The following is a 13136-nucleotide window of genomic DNA, read 5'->3' on the forward strand; positions in this document are numbered from 1 at the left end:
GTGAAATAAGCAAAAAATAACATGAAAGAAACAAATAATAACATGAAACTCAAAAAACTTAATAACATGAAACTCAAAAAACAAAAAATTCCGTGCAGAATTTTACTCTGCAGAACAACTTTGTAAAAAACATCAATAAAAATGTGTTATATATATAAAAAAAGGCAATAAAATATGCCAATCTCTTAAAAACAGTGCCATAAGAAATACGATGAAAAATTGTTGCCAAACCCATATTTCTAAAGAATGAAACTATTAAAAATGATGTGATTTCATCAAAAATCTATCAACAACAATAAGAAAGGAAAATTGTTGCCTATGATATCTTCGTTCTGAAGTGTTGAGTCATTTAATTCACCTTAGTTGTCTTTTTATTATTTATTGAAAACAATAACAACATTATTGAAACAAATTTGAAATATCATATGCGGCACAGTGCCGGGATTTGCACATCTTACCATATCATCGTTCCTGTGTGTTATAACTATATTTTCCCCCCGCCGCGGAAAAAGCGACATCAGTTTATCCTGTTAGGGATTTTAGTTGGAACATTGCCAAAATCACATTTGTAAAGATGTAAGATGTGAGAAGTGTACTCGGGAGCTTCAATTAAAATTTATATAAATGCAAAATATCATTTTTCCAAAATTCTTTTTGTATAAGCAGTCGCAAGGATGAAAGTTTAACGTGTCCAAAAATCAAAGAAAAATAAACTGTACATTTTTAAACATAAACGTTTTTAGAAAAAATTCCATTGAAAAGGTGTTAAGCTCACTTTGTTAAATAAATTCGTATTTAATCGATTTATTGAAACACGAAATTATTTTAAGTTCGTAAAATAGCTAAGTGCCTACGTTTCATGACGATGTGAAAATGGAGTGCGTAGAGTAAAATCTCACTTTCCTATTGTCCATTATGTCTGAAAATGATGCGATTTCGTCACAAAACATAAAATAAAAAAAATTCGAATTCGAATTTCGAAAAAAAATCGCTTCGGGGTGCACTGGCTCTTGTCTAGGTGCAGCTGTGTACCAAATTTCGTAGCCATGTGTCTATTAGCTTACACGCAGCGCGAACGAAAGACACACACACACACGGACTGACTCTTTTATTATATGTAGAGATGATGCATTCTTCTTCTTTTTTTTTTTTTTTTTTTTTTTTTTCATGTATGTGAAATCAAGAATAATTTAAGGTGCATTGTATTGTTTTGACAGCTAATTAATTTTATTTGTAGCTAAAAGCATTTATTTCTTCTTTCCCTTCCTCTCCCGAAAAAGGTTTTACATTCATCTTTAGATCTTCAGTTGTTGAAATAGCATTAATTTGATATTTATGAATATTCATTTTATTTACAGAAGATATTCAAAGTATAATTGCTTGATACTCCTTTAAAACAGAAAATTTAAGCATGCATTTAAATGACCAAAGCTGTGGGATTATTTCTCTGGGGGGATATGTTTTCTATATGGTGAAAGTTTCTAACATCTTATATGTTTTTAATAATATTCAGAAGCTATTTGGAAACATCTATGGTACTATAAAAACATTTTAGAAAAGTATTTCAGAGTTAATGGGATTTAAGAAAAGAAAGCTTATAGTTGTATATATTTTAAAAGTAAAAACATTTTATGCTTCTATTTTTAATATATTAATTGCATCACTAAGTATTACATAATTGTCAAAAGTAGATAGAAGACCATTTTAGTCTTTAAAAGAAATTGTTTTATCTCGTAGGTTTATGATGCAACAAATACAACACGGGACAGAAGAAAGCTAATTTATGATTTTGTATGTGAAAAACATGGTTTTAAGTTATTTTTCATCGAATCTGTGTGCAATGATCCAGGTATCATTGAAGTAAACATTAGGGTATGTAAACAGTATTTTTGTATTGTTTTTTGTTCTCATTTGTGAGTGTTTTACCATAAAATCATATTTAATATTGTATCCACAATGCAATTTAGCAACTTACTTTATAATTTAATTATTGAAAAATATCTTTAAATTATTATAAAGTATCTGACATTGGAATGGTAAATTCTAATAAAAATCAATACTATTTATTTAAACAAGGCATAATATATATTATGTATTGTTTAAAGTTTGCATTTAATTATGCATGTTAAAGGGTGGAAGAAAAGTTTGAATTAAAATTTTATTCATGTGAAAGAACTTTTGACATTTATTCAAGCATTGACTAATGACGGCAAGAATGTTGACGTAATAAGATACCATTGCATATACATGCCTATAATGAAAATCTGTTTTTAATATGAACACTTGTAACTTCATAAATTTTTTAAAATGACTAGAGAAAGTAATTGTATTTTGAAAGTTATTCTACATATATATTTATGCGAAAGATAAATATTATAAAAATCAGGATAGAATGAAAAGTTATATGTAAAAGCTTTATTGTACAGCTGATGCACATATGTTTACCAGTAAAAGACAAATTTCATGCTATATTTTGTTCTAAAAAGGTTTTTCTGGTAAATTTCAAGAAGACCTATTCATATTTATTTTGACTGAGCCTTATTTTTTTCTCTCGGAAGTTGAATATTTTGGCTGCATTATGTGCATTTCCTTTTAATCATTTAGAGTTATTTATGACAATTCTTTATATTTAATTGTTCCTTTTCCCCAATAGTTTCTTTTCTCTTTCTTTCCTTTGGGGGTTATTTTAGCTCTGTAAACATTGCCTTTTCAGGATTTCCTTATTTTCCTTTACATTTTGTTTTCCCTTAAAAATCTGATATGAAAAATTAAATAAAAATTTGAGATTGAGCTTGAGATAAAAATTGAGATTAAATAAAAATTTGAAGTTGTTCACATCAACTTCATGGCTAAGCAAGATGGGCTGTTCAAAGGTCATTAAAAAGAAGTTGCTTTCAGTTCATGGTGATATTTAAAAAGCTTTTGAAACTGTAAAACTTTATAACAAAATACTTTTTAGTTTTTGAGTAAAAATGTGCTCACTTTCTGTATTATTCCTATTTTGTTCATAGCAATTCCATCACATGCATAAATTAGTAATTTTTCTTTTTAAGCTTTGTTAAATGAAGTGGGATGAACCAGTTAATTCTTTTACTGCATATTTCAAATATTTTTGATAAAATTATTATGAAAGAAAAGAAATATACAAGTAGAAATGTGAATATGATTTTGAAGTTGCCTTTGTGTAATTATTCCTTATCAAAAATTATTTTGCATAGTTTAAAACTAAAGCAGAAGCATTTTATTTTGGATATTTAAAATAAAAAGTATGAATACAGTTAAGTTTATTTTTAAAATCTTTCATTTAAATTTATCAAAATGCAAGATAAACTGTACTATGTCATTAGCTATTGTATATTTGCAATTATAACATTCATTTGTGCTAAATGATAATTAGCACCTATGCACTTTTTACAGGAAGTTAAAGTTCACAGCCCTGATTATAAAGATAGTGACAAAGAAGAAGCACTGCGTGATTTCATGCAGAGGATAGAACATTATCAGAAAGCTTACCAATCCCTTGATGAGGATTTAGAAAGAGCTTATTCTTTTATGAAGATATTTAATGCTGGAGAGAAAGTCCTGGTGCACAGGCATGAAGGTTATCACTTGTTTCTGTTTTCCTCATGTAGATTTAATAGTTTTTATTTTTTGCATCAATATAGATCCATATTGTCCATTTTTTTTTGTTTGAAAAGCATTTTATATTTTTTAAATTGTGTTTATTGCACTTCTCCCTCTCAATTTGTACTTCCACATGTAAGATTAATGTAAACCAATTTCCCTTAAAAAAATCATATGCAAAGCTTTGCTTGCAGTAGGAAGATAGTCCTTGCTTGCTTTTTCATATGCAGTTTATATATATATGCCTTAGGTATTATTTTTCATTCATTAATTGTTTTAATATTAAAACTTAATAATAATTTTTACATTCAGTTTCTCAGAATTGGTTTTTCCCTTATCCAAAATACATTTTGTGTTTATTTTTGATGCATTTATGTCAATCCCTCTCTCTCTCTATATATATATAAACATTTTATTGACCAATATCATAGTACTAATTAATAATGCAATGTAAAGTATAAAGTATTTAAAGAAATGTGTATTGAAAGTAAATGTTCTATTTGTGACAATTTTGATACTGACTGAACATTTAATATTTTTTGATTTAGTTCTGGTTATAATTTTTTTTATTATTATTTTAAATGACAAATTTCATATTTTGTATTTGGCTCTTTATTAGTCTTGAAAGATGCAATATTAGTTAAATTTTGAAAGTAAATACAAATTTCAACAAAACAAACGCATGGTTTAGTTACTGAGAACATCATCAGATATGTGATAATTCTTTTCTTTTCTCCTTTTATAGTGATTAATAACACTTTTATAATCATAATAATCCATGTGACCCTTATAACTAAGCCATACATTTCTTTTGTTACATTTTTATTTGATTTTTTTTCTTTCTTTCTTTTCTTTTCTTTCTTTCTTTCTTTCTTTTTTTTTTTTTTTTTTTTTGCTAGGTCAAATGTTTTTTGTGTATTTTCAGGTCACATCCAGAGTCGAGTTGTATATTACTTGATGAACATCCATATTCTTCCACGTTCCATTTATTTAACCCGGGTATGTGTTTTTAAATTATTGAAAAAAAAAATGTACAGATATATACTTACTATCTTTATTCTTAGAAGTGCATGATTCCACATCTGCATTGTGTTTATCTTAAATTTTTTAATGGTTTATAAATCATGAATTTGTGATGTCACAGTTTGAACCACAATTTATGTAACTTTGTTGCATGTTCACTGTGTCAATTCTGTCAAAAACTTCTTGTGGAGAAAGAAAGGGAAAACTATAAGCAGTGAAAATGGAGGCACATGTCATGGCTTTTAGAAGACTTCAATTTTTTATGAAATGATATTGTTAAACTGAGAAAACTGATTGTTGAATTCATGAAAATTTGATACTAGTTTTGCTTTACATTTTGTAAGTCAGTGATATCATTAAACTGAATATCAGTAATTCAAATTTGACTGTTATTTTTATTTTAGGCAATGTAATTTGAGAAAGCAAGTTATATTTCATTCCATTATCATATTTAACTCTAATTTTTCTCATTATTACGTAACATTTTAAATGGATATTTAAGTATAACTGCAGATGTAAGTGCTTGATGCAGTAATCATCATTCCTTACTAATGCCTGATACTGAATGCATTAACATTTTTTTCCTCTATCAATAAAATACTGAGATATTCAGAATAAATTCAAACATTAAAATGTTATTTAAGAATGCATTCACCCATTAAAATGTCATTTAAAATGTTCTATATTATAGCATTTGAATTTTTTTAACTACGGCATTAAATTACTACATGTTAAAACAAATTATTAGATCTTAAAATAAAAGTATTGTACAAGATATGCTCTTGTACAATCAATATATTTGCTTTTACATGAGTTTTCTGCCTAAGGACCGGTATTCTTTTCATAACTACACTATTTATTGTTAATTTAATCACGCGTACTGATTTTAGAGATTGCATTCTATTCTTAAATAAGAATTGAATTTTCAAGTTGCTATAATAATAGTGTTCTGTTTCCCATTCATCTTCCCCCCCTCCCCCCCTTGGAATTCGAGTAGAAAAATTGACATGAATTATTTTAATCGATGAGCACTGAAAAATTATCTAAATCTCAGTATTTCTTTCTTGCCATCATTATAAACTTAATTTATATATATTTGAATGATTGTAGTTTGACTGTTGATGATTATCTTATTTGGATATAAAGTTAGTTTATTTTCCCACTTCAAATATATACAGATCTTGCAGGTCTGAGTTTGCATATATGCTAATTGTAGTCTGAAGATCAGAATTAGTTTTTTTTAAACAAATATTCAGTGTAAATTAAGGAATGAATGTTTATTTTCCTTCTGGTGGAAATCGTGTTTTTTTTAATGAGACATCCCATTGTATAATGGTTAACATTAGTTATTGTAATAAATAATTTTTGTATATACATTGCTCGACATTGAAAATGCAACACCAAGAAGGAGTGGTCAGAAAGTGATGGAATTTGGAAAAAAGACAGAAACAGCAAGCAGCAATAAGTGACCTTTATTTCAAAAATGATTGTCAGAATACAAAGTGAGAACGGCATCAGCTCAGCAGAATGTAGGACCAACGCGGACAGTGATGCATGAAGAAACACGTCTAGGCAATAAGAGTGTGGATGGTGTCCTGAGGGATGCCTCTCCATTCCCTTTCAACCATTTGCCACAGTTAGTCTTCTGAACGAGGCAGGGGCAGAGTCTGCAAACGGCATCCAATCGCATCCCACACACATTCATGTTCGATTGGTGACAGGTCAGGAGAGTACGGGGGCCAGGGAAGCGTCTGTGTATACCTTGCAAAGCATGTTGGCAGATGCAAGCACTGTGTGGTCAGGCATTATCCTGCTGAAAAATTGCATTGGTCAGCCCCTGAAGGTAGGGGATTGTCATCGGCCGCAGTACGTTATCCAAGTATCGTTGGGCCGTCATAGTGCCCTGAATACGAACTAGAGATGACCTGGAATCGTACGCAATAGCGCCCCAAACCATTATGCCACGTTGTTGCATGGTGGGGCGTTCCACAGTGCCCTGAATACGAACTAGAGATGACCTGGAATCGTACGCAATAGCGCCCCAAACCATTATGCCACGTTGTTGCATGGTGGGGCGTTCCACAGTTACTGCCGGATTAGCTCTGTCTCCGTGTTGACGCCACACACGTATGCAGCGACTGTCACTGGATAAACAGAAGCGTGACTCATCTGAGAACATGACGTTTTGCCATTCTGTCATCCACGCTGCTCCAGTCCGGCACCATTCTAAACGTTGCCATCTATGCTGTGGGGTCAATGGCAGTCTTCTTAACGGATGCTGAGAGTGCAGGGCACGTTCAACCAATCGACGGGAAATGGTTCTGTTCGATACGGGAACATCCAGGTATCTTGCACATGCTGCAGAATCGTGGTACAAGTGACTTGCGGGACCACCACAGCTTGTCGGCGAATGCGTCGATCCACGCGTGCTGACGTCACTCTGGCTGCATCTGCACCCCTCCTTCTTCCCACATTTCCTTGTTCCAACCATGTTCGCCATAGCCGATGCACCGTGCTCGCATCCATGTGGGTATAAGCTGCAATTTGACATAAGGACCAACCCGCCCTTCTCAGTCCGATCACCATACCCTTCGTAAAATCGTTTATATGCTGGAAGCTCCTTCGTTGACGGCGGTCTGGCATTCTCTCCTATTTCACGTATCCTCCAGGAAAAAAACAACTTTATTCAATAATTCGTCTGGCAGAAATAACGACACGAATATTGCCCATTCTGCACGTTCCTTCCATTATATCTTACTTCACGTGCGTCGGAAAGCTGCACATTTCACATCATTTGCATAACTCAGTGACGTGCGTCTACTCTAAAATTTGCATAAATTGCGAGCAGTGTGTATAAATTTTTCATAAGTATTATAATAACGTTTTGCAGTCATTGATGGGAGAAATGTTAACGAAAAGAACTATTTTTAAATATTCAAAATCTAGCTTTCAGTACTCTGTAATCTAGTATTACAATTTTGTTATAAATTTAAGAGATTAACGTACTAACCTTTGCTGATGTCTGTTTCTTTTTCCTGTACTTATGTATTAACACAAGCACCTTGGTGCAATGTGGCATTTTTTTTTTTTTTTTTTTTTAAGTTCAAAAGGTGAAAATTAATTATTGGATGCAAGTTGGCAAATTTCTTGACTTTGTTTTTAAAAAATTATCAAATTGTTGATATTTGTTGTAAATTGTTTAACCAATGTATCAAAATTAAAAACACTTTAAAATTTTTAAAATATAAATTTTAACTATTAAATAACGACTATATGATACAATTAAAAAACTAAACATTTTTCGGAAAATCCTTTTTTAAAGTTTTATTACAGTTCTCCATATGTACAGCGATCTGTTGTAGGTAAAAATGCACATAATTCCACTAACTCGACACTGCACTGGCTGTCTGCGAAACAGATGTCATCGTTGTTCCCTTTAGTAATTTATGGCAAAATCTTGGTTTCCTGCTGCAATTTTACTGCCATTTCTTCCATTGCTGGCAAATTCCACAAGCAGTATTTTAAAATTAAATTGAAGGCAAAAAATAGCACAACTTATCTTAAAAACCAATGGAACTTTATATTCAACAAAAAGAATGCATACCAAAATGGGACCATTGCTAGGCTGAAGGATGTTTATGCTCATGGTTGCTAGGTTTTTGGCACATTCTGAAAATTAGGCAATTTCTACTAAGGTGGAATTCAGTTTTCACATTAGAGAATAAGTTAAGAAAAATGTATCTTTTTAAAGTCCTCAGATGCTGATAATCTATTTCTGTAGACTAATAAGGTTTATATAAAATTCATAGTTAAAAATTACAATTTTTTATAATTCAGTTATAGTAACTCATTAAGGAAAAATGATTGTTGTATTGGCAACTTATGTTTCCCCCTTAATTTCATTTTTGATAGGTAAAATTTCTCTAATATTTGCATCAAGTTTTAAATTTCATACATATTTTACTAAGAACTTTTTTGCATGAAATACATAGCTAACTTGTAAAATGTAGATTACTTTATGATATGGATTACTTAAAAAATTAGAAGTATGCTTCCATTTTGTAAAATCAAATTATTTCTTTCAGCATGGTGAAAGTATATTGAACCTGAAAGGTAGAATAGGTGGTGATGCCGAATTGTCTGACCGAGGATGGGATGTAAGACGTTTTTTCCTGTGTTTCTTTTATATCATGTAATAAACTATTTTGCTGTTGTGAGAAGCATTATAAAGCTAGCTAGCTTTAAAATTTAAAATATGATTGAGCAATCATGTCCTTGTACTTACTCATTCAGTATCTGTAAGTTCAACTATTTACCGTTTGCAGTGGATAGTCACAGTTGTGGAAATGAATAAATAAACCTACTCTTACAAAATTTAAGACAAGTGAAAACAGGCTGTAGCACAGTGAAATACAGCAACATAAACCACCTAATACTGACTTTGGTAACAGTTGTAAACACGAGCACCTAAGTGTATCTTTTAAATAGATATTAGCGGAACATTCAAGTGATTCATGTAGAGCCTTTTTTTATGTTTTTAAGTTGCTGGCCATCCTCTTACTTTTAGCTTCTGTTGGCTGAAAACCTTGCTGGGTGGATGAGTATGTATGTGATGGCAGGAGGACTTCACATGGCTGGCTGATCCTACTTGCAATATATCCATGTGTTCAGAAAACCAGTTATTTTTATTTCTGTCTCTTCTTTAAACAGTGTGCATATTACCATATAGCTTGTACATTCTCCCAAGTCTTGCTATGTCTCCTTACTATGGCAGGAGGGTTGTCGGTGAGCAGAATGGGTGAAGTTAGTGGAGAGCCTAGCATGAAGACCATTCCAATATGCCCAGCTAAAGCACAGCAGACAAAGATCCTTGTAGGGATTACTTTCTTGGTGATTGTGTATCACAGTCTCGAAACATCAGTGACCTTTCCACTTTTTATCTCTCTTCAGGTTTCACTTCTGCCTTGTAGTTTCCTCTGACGGAGAATGGGCTTATTGCAAAGTGCAGTTTCAACTTTTTGTGTCTGTCTTACCTTAATGAGAAAACCACCTACTTGTTTGTGGTGAATGGAGACCGGTACAACTGGAAAGGAGAATCCTGGTAGTTGAGGGGTGAAACACTGTTCCCAACATGCTGCTTTACCTCTGCTTCAGTCCAACCAGGAGTCACTTACCTGTCCCTACCAGTGTCAATATTCACATAGACATTTATATGTATAATCTGGCTCAAATCTTATCTATATATGATATGCCAACTAAAAACTGTTCTCCCAATCTCGTGGAAATGCAATGTTAGCTAAAATATCGAATATTTTAAGTTCTTAGTTATCTCTGGTAAAATAAAAAATCTATCACCACTCCTATTCCGTAACATATAGCTGGGTAGCCAAAAAGTATAAAAATGCTACGTTCAAGATCTCTGCTGATCGATCAATCCTTTTGCTCAATCCTCTTCTCTCCTAAAAATGACATTCATGGGTGAGCTTCTGTTAGTGTGTCTTCACATTTTTTCAAATGTTCAGAGCTGTCTTTTCAGAAGTAGACCCGATAAGTCTCTGAGGAAGAAATGGCTGAAAGTGGGTCTCGCCAAATCCATAGGGACGGGCAACTTTTAAATGTAAAACATATTATCCTGACATTCTCATCTCCAGAACTAGCAAAGTCCATTAAGGTGTGGGGTACTGGAATTGTTCCATCAGACTTTACATGCCAAACGCACTGCATTGTTTTCAGTGTCAGCAGTGCAAAAGCTGCATGCTGCAGAAACTTAGCTTGTGTTTGTTATTCTGTGACTGGTCATAAAAGTCAGGATTGCATTGCTGATCTAGATTGCATAAATTGTCATGCTGACCATCCGTCATACTCCTACCCTAAATAGAAAGAAGTGAAAGAAATACAGTATATTAAGGTTATTAAAAAAATCTATCTTGAAACTAATAAATTGTTTAGTACTGGTCAACCAAGACAAAACTTTTCTTAAGCTGAAGCCACCAAATTTTATCAGACAAGAAGTACTCAAACATCACGTAACATTTAAAAAAAAAAAAACACCTGAACCAAAAATAACTGGCTGGAAAAAATTTTTAAATCCTCCTTCTCCTCCTCCCAAGCAGACAACAGAAAGCTCAGAAATAAAAGTACAAGAAACGGACAGCTGAAAAGAAATTAAATGTGCCATAAACAGAAACCCAAGCTGAAGCTCTGTTGAAGGTATTTTCTCCAAGGCATAGATCTTCCAAAACATGTCTTATTAGATAAAATAAAGAAACAGCATCATACTAATAAACATTCCTAATTGTCATAACTTCCAGCAGGGTCTTATAGTATTAAGTAGCTTATCAATAATTATCAACCTGTTTGTTTTGCAGTACCTGAGGCATTCAAAAATTCAACAATACTATGTAGGTGCTCAATGATGAAAAAGGACAACACTTTTAGCGAACATGCAAGTGGTGGTGTAGGCTTGCTTACCTCCATTAACTGTCAAGTGCCTTTCTCTTGGTTATACCTCTTCAAGCAGTTATTCATGTGAAAATCAGGATACCAGTTTCTGTGTGTAGTGTCCATCTTTTGTCAAATGAGTGTATTGATCAGAAGGATATGGAGGATTTGATTGGCCAGTTACCAGCACCATTTCGTATGGTTGGTGATTTTAATGGCCACAATCGACTGTGGAGTCTAGAGATACAAATCCATATAGAAAGCAAATCAAACAGCTCCTCCATGACCATTATTACTGTATCCTCCATATCCATCCTTAATGCATTAAATGGTTTACATGGACAACCTGCAGTTTTGTCAGGGGACAGACTTGAAATATTTCGAGAGTTAATAGCAAATATCTCTGAATAGAAAAGATAAGATAAATGGTCTCAGGAGAATTGTTTCAGGTTTTCTACCCAAAATACTGTGTGTGCACTTTTTTCGCCAGAAGGTTCCTTATCCTGATCTCGAATTTCATTTGCAGGTCCTGTAGAAAAGGAGGTAAATTCATAGGTCTTATTTTCAGCTTACTTTTCTTTCTCATGTTATCTTACTAAAAAAGAAGTGTTTAAAAATTATGAACATTCACGAAGTCTTGTCAAATACCTCCTGGATATCTGCTCAAAAGACTTTGGATCAGTTATTTATGGACCAGCAAGGCCTTCTTAATCCTCCTGCACTTCGGATCTGCACCGGAGCTTTTAGAACATCTCCAGTAGAAAGCCTGTATGTCAAATGCTATGAGATTTCCCTGCATTTAAAATGGGCACATCTTTGTTTCAAGCATTATTTTAAAATCATGTCACAAATCAAGTATCCTATTCATTTACATTTACTTGATGATTCATGCTCTCATTTGTATTAGACATCTCCATCATGTGTGTAATCATTTGATCTAAGAATAGGCATCTGCTAGAGCAGTACAGTATGTCTAATATCAATACACAGATGGAGAATCCTTTTGAAATTTTACCATGGGAGGACTAGAAATTAATCTTCTTGATATGTCCCTGCATTAGGATAAATCTGGCACTAGTGATCTCATTTACAGCCAGACCCTTTACTCTTGGAACAATGCTGCAGAAATTTCATTATCTACACGTATTCTATGAGTACATTAATGTAGCTGAAAGATCATACTTCTAGCTCACATCCCATCATTACTGGAATTTTGGAGCTCAGTCAGATTCTAAAATATTGGGGATACCAAATTCTCTACTTCTGCTTTTCTGACCATGCTGGCATGAAACAGAATAAATTAATGGATATTACAGCTAAAGTTGCTACTACAGTGTCCAACCGTTTAGTCCCACTGGCAAATATCAGAATGTTGATCAAATGTAACATTTTCAATAAGTGGCAGATGCATTGGGATTATTGAGCAGACAATAAGCTGAGAAGTGTTAAATCCACAATAGAGTGCTGATCATCTCTGCTAAATACGAGGAAAGAAGTACTTTTGAGAATCTGTCACTGTCGACTGACTCATAAGTATCATCTAACAGTCGAGAGAGATTCACTTTTTGTACGTTGCTGGAATGTCAGTCTTTTAAATTTTTTTGCCTAAGGCATTTAAATTGCTTTAATCTGGTGTTCGTACTGTTTTATTTAATTCCTGGATATTGTCAATTTTCACTTCAACTATCGGTTTGATGCAGATTACATTGTAAGATTTTGCGCCAGAAATCATAATACAAACAGCAAATATATATGGCATTTTTTTTTTTTTTTTTCCCCCACTTGAAAATTTTGTTAAAACTTGTAAACCTGCTCCCGATTCTGTAACAAATCGAATAAGTGAATGTATGAAATTTGCTGTGGTATGAATTGTGTGGAAATGAAAATGGGAGAGTTAAAAAGTATAGAAAAAATCTAAAGTTGTATATTTATTTTGAGACTTGGTGATAAGATTAAATGAAATTAAATAATAAGTAATATTTAAGACTAAACGAAGGTGGATCAATTATTTTATTATTATTATTATTTTTTTTTTTTTACAACGTAAC

General features: G+C 32.6%; 1 protein-coding gene across 6 annotated transcripts in view; it reads left to right on the forward strand.

Moving 5' to 3' along the window:
* The window catches only part of LOC118181608 (6-phosphofructo-2-kinase/fructose-2,6-bisphosphatase-like), a 144295-nt gene that overhangs the window by 71255 nt on the left and 59904 nt on the right, over window positions 1–13136 (forward strand). For all 6 annotated transcript variants that reach the window (XM_085817298.1, XM_085817315.1, XM_085817293.1 and 3 more), the window contains exons 5-8: window positions 1738–1872; window positions 3418–3601; window positions 4550–4623; window positions 8733–8804. In XM_085817298.1, the coding sequence (XP_085673424.1) occupies window positions 1738–1872; window positions 3418–3601; window positions 4550–4623; window positions 8733–8804 (465 nt within the window). The remainder of the gene's footprint in view (window positions 1–1737; window positions 1873–3417; window positions 3602–4549; window positions 4624–8732; window positions 8805–13136) is intronic.

This window comes from Stegodyphus dumicola, chromosome 1, assembly GCF_044657685.1.
Source record: "Stegodyphus dumicola isolate Sdum_Otavi_A_Nest chromosome 1, ASM4465768v1".
Taxonomy (NCBI): Eukaryota; Metazoa; Arthropoda; class Arachnida; order Araneae; family Eresidae; genus Stegodyphus; species Stegodyphus dumicola.